Source organism: Caloenas nicobarica, chromosome 25, assembly GCF_036013445.1.
Source record: "Caloenas nicobarica isolate bCalNic1 chromosome 25, bCalNic1.hap1, whole genome shotgun sequence".
In the NCBI taxonomy this organism is placed as follows: Eukaryota; Metazoa; Chordata; class Aves; order Columbiformes; family Columbidae; genus Caloenas; species Caloenas nicobarica.
Window position 1 is genome coordinate 304,139 of NC_088269.1, and position 14,692 is coordinate 318,830.

The window sequence follows — 14,692 nt, forward strand, 5'->3', positions numbered from 1 at the left end:
CTGCTGAACGTCTTTATTCTCCCCTTCTGTGATGTAACAGAGTGCACTTTCAGTGCCTTTGTGGATGATGCAAACCTGGGTGGAGGCATTGAGCAACCTCCCCAGGTTCACCCTGCCCTGAGCAGGAGAGTGAGAGAAGATGAGTGAGACAAGGGTTCTCTTCAAACCTGAGTTATTCTGTGATTTGAAATAATTTTTGACTTGGAGAGGTTTCTGGAGAGAGAATAGGTAGAAGAATCGTAAAAACAAAAAGGCAGAAGTGGAGATATAGAAGTGTTAATGTAAATATAGCAGTTCCAGTGAGGAGTGCTTTTCACTCACATTGTTAGTAGGAAATGTATTTAACAAATTTGAAAAAATGTGAGGAAGTGAGATGGGTGTCTAGGGCCTGTGGGAAGGAAGGGCAGGTGTAGGACCATGTAGAACACACTTCAGTCTTGGTTGGGTCCTGGGTGCTAAGGAGAGGGATGGATAGGTGTGGTATTATGAGGTCAGTTGTGTCTCGGTAACTCATAATCCAGCAAGCAGCACGTGGCTGTGAAAGGGACTGTGGGGTCAGTTCTGTCTCTGGAGGTGACAGCCCAGCAGCAGGAACGTGGCTGGGAAAGAACCTCTGCCAAAGTACCCACAGGCTTTGCCCAGGAAGAGGCCTTGGAAACGGGTTGTCATGTCCATCCCACCTGAGAACATGATGGGACAGCAGCAGGAACATGGCCATGTCTATCAGAGAAGCTGAAAGGCCAGCAGCAGTCCTAGGATTGAGGAGATCATGGTGAGGGTACTTCTCTCTGGTCAAGTAAAAGACCACAAGAAGCCTAAGGGGTTGGGTTCCCTGCTTGAAGGGCAGTTTCTGAGATGGTTGAGCTTTCCTTGGTAGAACAAAAAAGCAGGAGAGAGAAAAAAAAGTCACAAAGTGCAATGTGAAAAATGGAGACAGGATATCAAGAGGAAGAAATGTCACTGAAAAGGTAGTGCTGCGGTGCAAGAGGTCACCCTGAGGGAGCTGGATCAGCCCACGGCTTGTGTTCCAAAGAACAGCCAGTGAGGGTGCAGACACATCAGTGAAGGGACAGAAATGCTGGGGTGAGAGCAGGTGGGGAAGCGAGATGGGTGTCTGCAGCCTGCAGGGAAAGAGGGGCAGGTGTAGGACCGTGTAGAACAGCCTGTGATGGAGATGGCAAAGGGCGCTGGCAAGGCTGGAAGGCACCCACAGAACCCAGGTCTCTGTCCCCTTGGCCATGGCAGTTGTCTCTGCCACTGAGGCCTAGGAGAAGACATGTCATCCTCATGGCACTGGGGCCTCGTTGCCTCCTTGCAGCCCCATGGGGAAGCTGGAATTTGTTGTACCAGTGTTGTCCTTCCCTCAGCCTTGCACACCCACATCCCACAGTCCCAGGAAGAGCCCTGAGCCGTGTGTGAGGGATGGGATCCCTCTTCCCATTGCCTGGAGGTCATGGCTTCTCCTTTCTGCTTCAGAAAGCAAACCAAGGGCTTTCTGAGCATCAGAGCTGAAGAAAAGACTAAAAGGAGACCTCATGGTGGCTACAGCTTCCTCACAAGGGGAGAAGGAAGGGACGGTACTGATCTCTTCTCTGTGGTGACCAATGACAGAACCAATGGCAGGAAGATGTGCCAGAGGAGGGTCAGGTTGGACATGAGGAAAAAGGTTCTTCACCCAGAGGGTGCTGGACACTGGAACAGGCTCCCCAGGGAGGTGTCACGGCCCCAAGCCTGATAGTGTTCAAGAAAAAACTGGGCAACATTCACAGATACATGGTGTGAACTGTGGGGTTGTTCTGTGCAGGGGCAGGAGTTGGACTCAATGATCCTTGTGGTTCCCTTCCAACTCAGGACATTCTATGATTCTTTGAAATACGAGGTCAAAAGTCCATGTTTTTTTTTGTACAGATGAGGTGTAAACAGACACATCATGTGCATGTCCACTGTGTGCATGTGGTGAGATGAACCCAAGGGAGCACAAATGCTCTCAGCTATTCCTTGGGGTGCCATAAAGGTCAGTGGGACAGAGATGGTGTTCAGGGATCTCTTCCAACCTGCCTTATTGTAGGGTTCCATGAATCTTTTCCTTGGAAAGCTCTTTCACATCAGAATACACAGAGGAAGAGGAAGAAGAAAAAAAAAGAGGCAGAAGCAGAGATATAAAATGCACCAGTGTAAATACAGCAGCTCCTCTGAGGAACGTTTCTCCACTCAAACCCTTGATAGGAAATCTATTAGATACATTTGATGAAACCAGCTTAGTTTTACCTGCTCACACACTGGAGCACAAGGAGGGTGATGGCTGGGTACGATGTCATGTGCTCAGCTGTGTCTCAGGAACTCATAGTCCAGTAGGAAGCCAATGGCTGTGGAGGAGACTGTGAGGTCACTTGTGCCTCTGCAGGGGTAGGCCAACAGCAGGAACAGGGCTGGGAAAGGGACTGTGAGGTCACACATACGAGATGAGCAATCGGGCCCAATCAGCATGGCTTTATGAAAGGCAGGTCCTGCTTGACCAACCTGATCTCCTTCTATGACAAGGTGACCAGCTTAGCAGATGAGGGAAAGTCTGTCGTGGGGGAGTGAATCCGCCACACAGGCTGTGTGGATGTTGTGCACTTCGACTTCATTAAAGCCTTTGACACCGTATCCCACAGCATCTCCTGGAGAAGCTGCAGCTCGTGGCCTGGATGGGTATATCTGCGATGGATAAAGAACTGGCTGGAGGGCCGAGCCCAAAGAGTTGTGGTGAATGGAGCCAAATCCAGTTGGTGGCCCGTCATGAGTGGTGTCCCCAGGGCTCAGTATTGCGGCGAGTTCTGTTTAATCTCTTTACCAATGATCCATATGAAGGGATCAAGTGCACCCTCAGTAAGTCTGCAGATGACACCAAAGTGGGTGAGAGTGTTGATCTGCTGGAGGGTAGGAAGGCCATATAGAGGGATCTTGGCTGACTGAGGCCAATTGTCTGAGATTCAACAAGGCCAAGTGCTGGGTCCTGCACTTGTGTCATAACAACCCCCTGCAACAATACAGGCTTGGGGAAGAGCAGCTGGAAAGCTGCCTGGCAGAAAAAAGCCTGGGGGTGTTGATCGATAGCAGCTGAACATGAGCCAGCATGTGCCCAGGTGGCCAAAAAGGCCAATGGCCTCCTGGTGTGCATCAAGAATAGTGTAGTGGGTAGAGCCGGGGCAGCAATCATCTCCTTGTATTCGGTGCTGGTGAGGCCACAACTTGAATCCTCAGTTCAGTTTTGGGCTACTTACTGTAGGAAAGACCTTGAGGTGCTGGAGTGAGGGCAGAGGAGGAGACAAGGCTGTTGAGGGTCTGGAGCACAAGTCATCTGAGCAGCAGCTGAGGGACCAAGGGATGTTTAGCCTGGAGAAAAGGAGGCTGAGGAGAGACCTTTTTGCTCCCTACAACTATCTGAAAAGAGGTTGTAGCATGGAGGTTGTTGTTCTTCTCCTGAGTAGCAAGTGATAGGATGAGAGGAAACAGCCTCAGCTTCTGCCAGAGAAGGTTCAGAATTGATATTAGGAAACATTTCTTCATGGAAAAGGTTGTGAAGCAGTGGAACAGGCTCTCTGGGGAAGTGGTTGAGTCACCATTCCTGGAGGTGTCTAAAAGATGTACAGATGAGTTTCTTTGGGAAATGGTTTAGTGCTAGAGTTAGGTTATGGCTGGACTCTATGATCTTATTGGTTTCTTCCAACTGAAATGATTCTATGATCCTATGATTCTATGCTTGAAGGGAGAAAAGGAAGCTGAGGGGAGACCTTATTGCTGTCTACAACTACCTGAAAGGAGGTTCCCATACGGTGGAGCTTTCCTTGGAGGTAGGAATCATAGAATCATAGAAAGTCTTGGAGGGGAGCTTCAAAGGTCATCCAGTCCAACCCCTCTGCCATAAGCAGGGACATCTTCACCCAGATCAGGTTGCTCAGAGTCTCAGAGTCCCATGCAGCCTGGCCTTGAATATCTCCAGAGATGGGGCATCCACCACTTTTCTGGGCAACCATTGGTCGTGTTCCATCACCCGCATTGTAAAAAATGTCTTCCTCCTGTCTGAGCTGAATCTCTCCTCTTCTCATTCAAAACCATCACCCCTTGTCCTATCACAACATGCTCTGCTAAAAAGTCTTTTCCCATCCTTCTTATCAGCCTCTTTTAAACACAGAAAGGTCGCAGTAATATCTCCCTGGAGTCTTCTCTTCTCCAGGCTGAACTGCACCAACTCTCCCAGCCTGTCCTCCCAGCAGAGCTGTTCCATCCCTCTGATCATCTTGGTGGCCCTGCTCTGGACCCTCTCCAACAGGTCCATGTCTTTGCTGTACTGAGGGCTCCAGAGCTGGATACAGGACTACAGGTGGGCTCTCACCAGAGTGGGGCAGAGGGGCAGAATCCCCTCCCTTGACCTGCTGGTCATGCTCCTTTGGATGCAGCCCAAGATGTTTGGCCTTCTGGCTGCAAGCGCACATTGCCGGCTCCTGTCCAGTCTTTCACCCACCAATACCCCCAAGTCCTCCTCGTCAGGGCTGCTCTCTATCCCCTCACCCCCCAGCCTGTACTGATAGTGGGGGTTGCCCCAACCCCAGTGCAGGACCTTGTGTTTGGCCCCATTGAACCTCAGGAGACTCACATGAACCCACTTCTCGAGCTTATCCAGGTCCCTCTGGATGGCCTGCTCTTCCTCAAGTGTGTCAGCAAACCACTCAGTTTGGTGACATCTGCAAACTTGCTGAGGGTGCACTTGATCCCACTATGTCATTGATGAAGATATTAAACAGTACTGATCCCACTATGGACCCCTGAGGGACACCACTTGTCACCAGTGGCCATCCAGACATTGTGCCATTGACCACTGCTATCTGGGTGTGAACAATGAGCCAGTTCCTCACCCACCAAACAGTCCAGCCATCAAATCCATATCTCTCCAATTCAGAGAGAAGGGTGTTGTGAGGGACCATGTCAAAGGCTTTACAGAAGTTCAGATAAATATGACATCCATAGCCCGTCTTTGTCCACTGATGTAGTTACTCCATCGTAGAAGGCCACTGGGTTAGCCAGGCAGGACTTGCCCTTGGTGAAGCCATGCTGGCTCTGTCAAATCACCTCCCTGGCCTCCTTGTGCCTTAGCACAGCTTCTAGGAGGATCTGTTCCATGGTCTTCCCAGGCACAGGTCAGAGGAGTACAGGTCAGTAGCTTTCAGGGTCCTCCTTTCTACAGCAGAGGAGACAAACACTGCCACACAGCACAGCTTGGAACGTGGAGACTGGACATGAGGAGGAAGAAATGTCACTCAAAGGGTAGTGCTGTCGTACAAGAAATCATCCAGAAGGAGCATGAGATCAGTCCACCTCCTTGTGTTTCGAGGAACAGACCATGAGAGTGGAGACACATCAGTCAATGTATGGAACTACCAGGGTGAGAGCAAGGGGAGGAAGTGAGATGGGTGTCTACAGCCTGCACAGAAACAGAAGCAGCTGTGGGACAGTGTAGGACAACCTGTGGTGGAGATGGCAAAGGGCACTGGCAAGGCTGGATGTCACCAAGAGAACCCAAGTCTTTGTCCCCTTGGCTATGGCAATCATCTCTGTCACCAAGGCCTGTGAGGAGACATGTTGTCCTCAGGCACTGGGGGCAACTCATGGCCTCCTTGCACACCCCCAGTAAGGCTGGGAACTGTCACACCATTGTCCTTCACTCAGCATCACACAGCCCACATCCCCCTGCCCCAGGAAGAGCCCTGGGCAATGTGTGAGGGACAGGATCTGCCTTCCCAGGGGCTGGGGGTCAGGCCTTGGCCTCTCTGCTTCATCCAACAAAACCAGGGTTTTCTCAGCACCTCAGCTGCCTGCACATTACCCTTTGTTTATCTGCCATCATGGCCTCCAATTCTCTGCTCTAACGAGTCCCTGGGGAGGCTTTGCTGGTAGTTGCCCTCAGTGGAACTCATTAATACTTCAAGGGACTTAGTACTTTTTTCTTCTGACTTTGACTTCTGGGAAGGTTTGTGCAATCTCCTCTCAGCACCTGAGGTTCAAGGACTCAGCACCAAATGCACCATTGGGGCTCATTACACTGAAGAAAGCTCTAAGAAACCATGTCTCTTCTTGTAATTTCCTTCTAGTTTTTACAGTTAATTAGAGAGATCTCCTACTGTAGTTATAGAGAACAATTTTTAAAACCTTGTAATAAAAATGACTTTTTTTTTGGTAAAGGATATAGTTTATTATTTTTCAGTTTGGGGAAGAGGTGATTGCAGCATTATCTCATTGATGCTGATCTCGGGTCTCTCCTGCAGTCTAGGGTCAAGTCCTGCAGCCTCACCAGGAGCACTGTTAGAAGTTCTGCATGCCACAGGATAAAAATATATTAAACTGCTAGAGAGTGTCCAGAAGAGGCTACAAAGTTGGTGAAGGGTTTGGAGGAGTGGCTGAAGTCACTGGGTTTCTTCATTTTGGAGAAGACAGGACTGATAGGAGACCTCATTGCGGTCTACAGCTTCCTCACAAGAGGAGGAGGATGGGCAGGCAATGAGCTCTTCTCTTTGGTGACCAATGACAGAACCTGAGGGAATGGCAGGAAAATAAACCAGGGGAGGGTCAGTTGGACATGAGGAAAAGGTTCTTCACCCAGAGGGTGCTGGACACTGGAACAGGCTCCCCAGGGAGGTGTCACGGCCCCAACCTGACAGTGTTCAAGAAGAGACTGGACAACGTCCTCAAACACACGGTGTGAACTGTGGGGTTGTCCTGTGCAGGGACAGGAGCTGGACTTGAGGGTGGTGGTCAGCAGAATTGCTACTTTGGCCTTCTGAAAGGCAGACTTGGATCTGTTTAGGAGGCTGGTTGGCCGAGTCCCTTGGGAGGCAGTTCTGAAGGACAAAGGAGTCCAGGAAGGCTGGTCTCTCTTCAAGGTGATCTCAGAGGCACAGGAGCAGCTGTCCCTGTGTGCCTGAGGGCGATCTGGCAGGGAAGAAGGCTGGCCTGGCTGAACAGAGAGCTGTGGCTGGAACTTAGAAATAAAAGGAGAATTTATAAGCTTTGGAAGGAGAGGTAGGAGACTCAAGAGGAATACAAGGATGCTTTGGCCAGGCCCAAAGAGTCATGGTGAACCGAGACAAATCCAGTTGGTGGCCGGTCACAAGTGGTGTTCCCCAGGCTTGGTATTGAGGCCAGTTGTGTTTAATCTCATCATCAGTGATCTGGATGAGGGGATTGAGTGCACCATTAGTAAGTTTTCAGATGACACCAAGTTGGGTAGGAGTGTTGATCTGCTGGAGGGTAGGAAGGCTCTACAGCAGGATCTGGACCGGCTGGATGGTTGGGCTGAGGCCAGTTGTCTGAGGTTTAACAAGGCCAAGTGCTGGGTCCTGCACTTGTGTCATAACAACCCCATGAACAGACTCGAGGAAAAGCGGCTGGAAAGATGCCTGCTGGAAAAGGATCTGGCGATGTTGATTGACAGTGGCTCAACATGATCCAGCGTGTTTCCAAGTGGCCAAAAAGGCCACCAGCATGCTGGCTTGTATGAGGAATAGTGTGGCCAGCAGGACTAGAGAAGCGATCATTCCCTTGCACTCAGTCTAGTGAGGCCACATCTTGTATTCTGGGGACAGTTTTAGGTCCCTCATGACAAGGAAGACATTGAGGTGCTGGAAAGAGATCAAAGGAGGGTGACAAGGCTGGTGAGGGTCTGGAGCACAAGTCTTATCAGCAGCAGCTGAGGGAGCTTGGGGAATTCAGTCTGGAGAAAAGGAGGCTGAGGAGAGACCTTATCACTCTCTACAGCTATCTGAAAAGAGGTTGTAGCATGGAGGGTGTTGGTCTCTTCTCCCAAGTACCAAGAGACAGGACAAGAGGAAATGGCCTCAAGTTGTGCCATGAAAGGTTCAGATTGGATATTAGGAAATATTTCTTCACATAGAGGGTTTTGAAGCAACAGAACAGACTGTCCAGTGAGGTGCTGCAGTCACTATCTCTGAAGGTGTTTAAAAGACAGATAGACAAAGCTGTTAGGGACATGGTTTAGTGCCAGATTTAGGTTATGGTTGGACTTGATGATCTTTAGGGTGTCTTCCAGCCACAGTTATTCTAGGATTCTATGATAAGTCATTTTTGATATTTTCTTTCTCAGAGGACCATGCAACTTCCCTGAGAGGCATGACTTTTCCGAGGTGTTTGAGAGATGTCTCACGGTCACACCAGCCAGTTCCACCAGCACCCGTCTGCCCCTTCCTGCACCAAAAATTTTCTCCATAACCCAACCTTCCAGGCGAGTTTCTGGGACAGAGCAAATGCTCTCCAGGTCCTCTGGGCCTGTTCAGAAGAGAGCAGCAGGCGAACACGTTGATGGGCTCTCTGTGCGCCTCAGAGCTTTCCTAACCATTTTTCTCAGGGCCCCACTTCTGCCCAACCTTTCTGGTCCTCAAGCTGTGGATGAGGGGATTGAGCAGGGATGTAGGGATGGTGAAGAAAAAAGGCTTTATCAAACTGTCTTGGGACAGCTGTTCCGGGCATCCCACAGTCAAGGTTGAGGGTGCTGTAGAAAGCAGGGGCACTGGTGAGAGGAGCTGGTGGAGAAGGCCTTGTGCCTGTCTACACTGGGGTAGAGAGCAGTGATTCATTCATGGGATGCCCATGTGAACAGAAAGGGGAGAAATGGCTCTGAAATGTAAATTTTCAGCACATGCAAGAGTTGCAGAAAATAGTCCTAACACATCTGTGAGCAGAGATGCTGCTGTTGTCAGCCACAAAACTGGGCAGCAACTGGGTCTGAGTGGTGGAGCTGTAGCAGGTCTCCAGGGAGGTCACAATGACCTCAGTTCAAGGAAGCACTTCCCAATGCTGCATTCAGGTGATTTCTTGGAGAAGTTACTCTCAACATGAAGCGACCTTGATATGCTGTCCCACAGGCCTCCATGGCACCCACAGGAACAGCTGATGGCATTTGTGCTTATTAGGGTACATCTGCCCCCGCACAGGATGTGCATGCTCACATCTACCTTCAGTGCAAACCTGGATTTCTGACCTAGTCATTCGGTGTCCTTCCATAGAGGAAGGAACAACCTCACTCAGCTGTGGTGAGAGGACAATGATCAAAATGGTGGCCGCAAGAGGCAACAGCCCCAAGCTGGCACCCAGCAGCATGACAGACTGTTTCCATGTCTCTCTTGCACACACACTGTGTCCTGCTTTTCTCCTGGGACATCCCATCTCCCCACAAAGCCTTTTTCTAGGGAGAGCACACCTGCACTGGCCTGACTGCCATTCCTGCACCCTGTCCCCGTGCTGCCCACAGCCCCCGAGCTGGGGGTTTTGCTCTGTAGATCAAGTGGGCTGTGGTGCCCGGGCTGTGGTGACTCTGCAGGGCCATACTGGTCAGGCTGGGAGGCAGCCCCAGCTGATGGTGGTCACTGCCACTGACTGTGTCCCACACAAACTCTTGGGTGGCCATGGAGGGTGCTCAGAGGGACCTTGCCTTATTCACCATGCGCGTGGGTGCTGGCCACCAACAAGCAACACCTGAACAACCAGCCCGAAGTCCCTCGAAAGCCACACTGGGACCCTGATCTCATCACACTGAGCCCACAGAGAAACAAGCCAAACAATGAGCCTCTTGAGAGTCTATTCCTTAGGCCTGTTCTTTAAAACAACTCTGGAAGAAGATTTAAACCTTTGGGCACTGTGCTAAGGAGATCCCCTTGCTGCTGGAGATGCTGTTCTGAGGCCAGCTCTGTCACAGAACTGCCCATTGCCTGTCCTGGTCACAGGACCGACACACAGTTCAACTGCGACCAAGCCCTGGGAGCACTCAGGCCTTGCACCAGCACAAGAGCTGAGAAGGAGATTGGGGAAGTGGAAAGAGAAGGACTCTGGAAAGAGCAAGGCTGGTGCTCCCTGGCAGAGCTGCTCTGCTGGGACTGTTTCCTCCATCTTTGCCCACAGACAGCTTGTATTGAGCTTCACAAAGGTTGCAGAGGAAAGATCTCAGACAAACTGTTCACTGCGGGTCATTTATTTTGTTTAAATACAGAGGGAGCACGACTTCTCATTTACAAGGTCTATGACTTGAACTATAAAGGTGGACAGAGAATTAGAAGTGGGATGAATAATAACATTTCTTTGTGGGCAATATTATCATAGCTAAAAAAGCAAAACCAAACAAGACTTCCCCCAACTCCAAACAATCATCTAAAACTACAAAATATAACAAAGACAGGCTGGACCTGTCATGAGTTATGTCATGAGTGATATGCAGAAGATGAGAAGTTTAATGCCTTTGAAAGGAATCCAGCCATCAGTTTCCTCAGGGCATCCCTGAGCTCCAGGTTCCTCATGCTGTAGATGAGGGGGTTCACTGCTGGAGGAAACACTGAGTATAGAACAGACACCACCAGGTCCAGGGATGGGGAGGAGATGGAGGGGGGCTTCAAGTAGGCAAACACGGCAGTGCTGACATACAGAGAGACCACGGCCAGGTGAGGGAGGCACGTGGAAAAGGCTTTGTGCCGTCCCTGCTCAGAGGGGATCCTCAGCACGGCCTTCAAGATCTGCACGTAGGACAGGAGGATGAACACAAAACATACAAAGAATCCAGAGGCACCAAGTATAACAAGCCCAACTTCCCTGAGGTAGGCATCTGAGCAGGAGAGCTTGAGGATCTGGGGGATTTCACAGAAGAACTGGTCCAGGGCATTGCCCTTGCACAGTGGCAGTGAAAACGTATTGGCTGTGTGCAGCAGAGCAATGAGAAACCCAGTGGCCCAGGCAGCTGCTGCCAAGTGGACACAAGCTCTGCTGCCCAGGAGGGTCCCGTAGTGCAGGGGTTTGGAGATGGCAATGTAGCGGTCATAGGACATGATGGTGAGAAGAAAATACTCTGCTGTGGCCAAGAAGAGAAACAAAAAGAGCTGTGCCACACACCCTTGAAAGGAAATGGCCCTGGTGTCCCAGAAGGAATTGGCCATGGACTTGGGGACAGTGGTGGAGATGGAGCCCAGGTCAAGGAGGGAGAGGTTGAGCCGGAAGAAGTACATGGGCGTGTGCAGGTGCTGGTCACAGGCTATGGTGGTGATGATGAGGCCGTTGCCCAGGAGGGCAGCCAGGTAGATGCCCAGGAAGAGCCAGAAGTGCAAGAGCTGCAGCTCCCGTGTGTCTGTGAACGCCAGGAGGAGGAACTGGGTGATGGAGCTGCTGTTGGACATTTGCTCTGCCTGTGAACATGAGGACCTGTGCAAGGAAGAAAAGACAGTGACAAGTTAGGGGAGACTTCTCTGAGCAAAATAAACATGCCATTTCTCATGAAAAACCTCATCCCTGAAGGAGGCCTGTGTCAGCTAATTCTCCTTTTCTACCAAATGACAAACACGGGTCATCACAGCTTGAAATGCAGCTTGGGCACCTAGTTTCCATGAATGCACCTCTGCGGCAATACCCCCTGGGTTGGTGTCAGAACTGAAATGGACCCACATTCCCACCCCAACCCCAGAGAGTAAGAGCACCAGGGACAGGTGGAGAAACAGGGAAGAACACTGCAGTGCTCCTGAAAAATAAAGCAAGGACAGAAAGGCAGACGGGAATGATGTGAAACCTTCTCCTTATCTCGCTGTGCTGCTGCCACTCACATGATGACACTGTATAATAGATACTTTTAGCACCTTTTTTGTGTACCACGTTCCAGAAACCCTTCACCTGGACGTCCAGCTGCTGAGGTGGAGACTCATTACCTGGACCTCAGGGCTTTGGGGCAGAGACTCTGCTGGAGAGGGGACGAGACCAGAGGGTTGCACTGGGAAATGTGTCTGCACTGTAGGGAATGGCAGGGGGGTTCCTGAATCCCCTCCCCAGCATTTCTGGTTGCAGCTCCCTCTCCCTGCCCATGTCTCTGCTGCCTGGAGCTGTCCCTGCTGGGAGCTGTTTCTCTGTCCCTGGGTCTGCTCCCTGTCAGTGTCACAGAGCCCATCCCCCATGCTCAGCTCTGTCCTGCTCACACCTGCTGGCACCGGCCACTGCCCAGGGGCAGCTCTGTGTGTGCAGGGGCTCAGGAGCAGCTCTGACAAATCCTAACAAGAACTGGGGTCTTAGCACCTTCTCCAGGGCAGAGAAATAAATTCCCATGTCCCACTGCCCACCCAGCCAACCAAGAGTGGAAAAGACTCAAAACTTAATATTACCCCCATCAGAGAAATACTTCCTCAGTGTCCTTCAGAAGGAATCTCTGCAAATGTCCTGGGGGTGAGCTGGAGCAGTGAGCTGTCCTGACCCACACAGTTCCCTCTCAACAGCAGAAGGACCCTGCCCTGCCGGGAGTCGCTCCTTCCCCCCACAGCTTCTCCCTCGGTGTTGTTGGGATCTCCCCGGGCAGGCTGAGCGGTGACCCTGGCAGCTGGCAGAGTCCCTGCAGGGACCCTGCTCTGCAGGACAGCCCTGGGCACCCCGGGGTGCTCATCCGGCTTCACACCCTGCAGCTGGGAGAAGGCAGCTGTCATGCCCTGTCCATGCAGGGAATCCCTGCGAAGGAGGAGATCCTTCTCCTCCACGCCAGCCATGGGATGTGCCAAGTCTGGGAGATAATTCCAGGATCCACATCTGCACCACCCTGCACTCAGAGACTTACTGTGTTGAAGATTTCCCTTCGATCTCTCAGACTCCTCCCACCCCAGACTGCATTTGCCCTCTCTCTGCCTGGCTCCTTTGCCCTCGGTGCTGCAGGCAGAGCCCTCAGCCCTGCTGCACTTTGCAGAGGAGCTGCTCCTGGGCAGAGCTGTCTCTCTGCAGCGCTGCCGCTTGCCATGAGCTCCCTCTGTCCCAGGAGCCCAGCCCAGCTCAGCAGCACAGGAGCAGCCCATGTTGTCCCTTTCTCTGTCCCCTCTGGGCTCCCTTCAGCTGTCCCTGGGGCTCCAGAGGCACATCCTGTGAAACCACACGAAGTAATCAGTGATGTTGATTCTCTCTCCTCTGCACAGACACTTCTTTCCAGCATTATGTTCTTTGTATTAAAGAATAAATTGGTGTGAGAATCATCTTTTCTTGTCCCATCATTAGACAGGACACCAGGAAGGTTACAGCAATGGATCTAATTTCTCCAAGCTGGGAGAGGAATCTCTTCAGTTGAATGAATTCAGGCATTTTGTTCTGGGTTGTACTCCTAGATCTACAGAGACATTCATCAATCTTTTGACCATCTCATGTCTGTGCTCTGAAGCAAAGCCTTTGCACAAATGCAGTCTTGACACTTGGTACCACGTTTCCATGGGGTGACTCAGAGGTTTCCTGGTGCCACAGCTGGGGTGGTTCAGCCCAGATGTGAGGCAATGCCCTCAGCCAGGGACCTGACTGGGGGAGCTGGAGCTGTCAGTGTTGCAGACAGAGCTGTGACATGGATGGAATAAACTGCCAAGGTAGGGTGGCAGAAGTTAGTTCATCTGGTCTTCAAGGACAGCAGCCTCCAAGCACAGCAACAGTCCAGAGCAAAACTCAGTCTAGACCTGTAAGGCAATTCAAGGGCCCCATTATGAGCTGTTACTACTTCAGGAACTGTTAAAGGAGAAACAAAGACACTGTGTGGCTACTGATGAATTTAGTAAGGGAAAGGATGAATTATTCTCGGTGTCTCTTGTCCTCTGTCTTCACCAGCAATGTCTCCCAGGCCTCTGTGACTGGAGGTAGAACAACCAGCAGTGGATGGGGATCAAGTCAGAGGTCCCTGGAACTAACACAATCCTTTCCAGTCTATGGGGCAGGAGGGGCAGCATCCCAGGAGTTGAGACAGCAAGACCATGTCACAGTGAGGACACTCTCCACCATCTTTGGAAGCTCATGGAGACTGAGGGGACTCCCTGAACACTGGCAGCTCTCACAGATCATGTGCACTTTTCAAAAATGGCCAATGGGTGAGCAGGGGAACTAAGGGCTGTGCCCTAGACCATGTCCACTGGGACCCCATTTCTGGGTGTGTGAAAGAGAAGGTGACGGGGTTTACCCAGGGCAGGTTGTGCCTTTCCATCCTCTTTGCTTTCTGTGAGGAAAGGACAGGGTTGCAGGATATGGGGACAGCAGTGGTGGTCTGTTACCTGCAAGTCAGCAAGGCATTCAGCATCATCCCCCACAATATTCTTGTGTCCAAGAAAGGATAATAGGGTCTGCATCAGTATACAAGTAGATGGGTGAAAAACAATCTGGATGGTTTGGCTTGGAAAGGTGCCATAGAAAGGGAGAAACTTTCTAATCATGAGGACAGTTAAGCACTGGAAGCTGTTTCCCAGGAGTGTGCAACCACTCTGTCCCAGAAAGTGTCCAAGATGTGTTTGGATAGAGCCCTGAGTTATCTGGTCCGACCCTGCTTTGAGCAGGAGGTTGGTCAAGACACCTGCTGAGGTCCCATCCAGCCTGAATGATGCTGTCCTTTCATCCCCTTCACGTTTTCAATTTAGGGACAGCTCTCAGGTTCTCTCTGACCACAGGAATAATTCACATGAGGTGCAGGGCTGCTTTACAAGTGCCCCCAAATAGCCCTGACGACATCTTATGCATCTCTTTTCATTTGCCCCCACACAGGTTCTTCCTTTTTGCTGTCCTCATGCCCACCTTGTTCATCCTTACAGAGCGGGTTACTCAACAGGTGTCAGCATCCATGTACAGAGTCTGCACATCAGCCAGGCAGCAAAGCCATCGTTACAGAAATGGA

At 51.1% G+C, this 14,692-nt stretch overlaps 1 protein-coding gene and 1 pseudogene across 1 annotated transcript; one reads left to right on the plus strand and one right to left on the minus strand.

The window, feature by feature from the left end:
• The window catches only part of LOC135998385 (ciliary microtubule associated protein 1A-like), a 175,618-nt pseudogene that overhangs the window by 66,598 nt on the left and 94,328 nt on the right, over positions 1 to 14,692 (plus strand).
• Positions 10,248 to 11,210, minus strand: LOC135998380 (olfactory receptor 14A16-like). The gene has a single exon (XM_065651548.1). It carries the CDS (start codon positions 11,208 to 11,210, stop codon positions 10,248 to 10,250), a length of 963 nt encoding a protein of 320 aa, XP_065507620.1.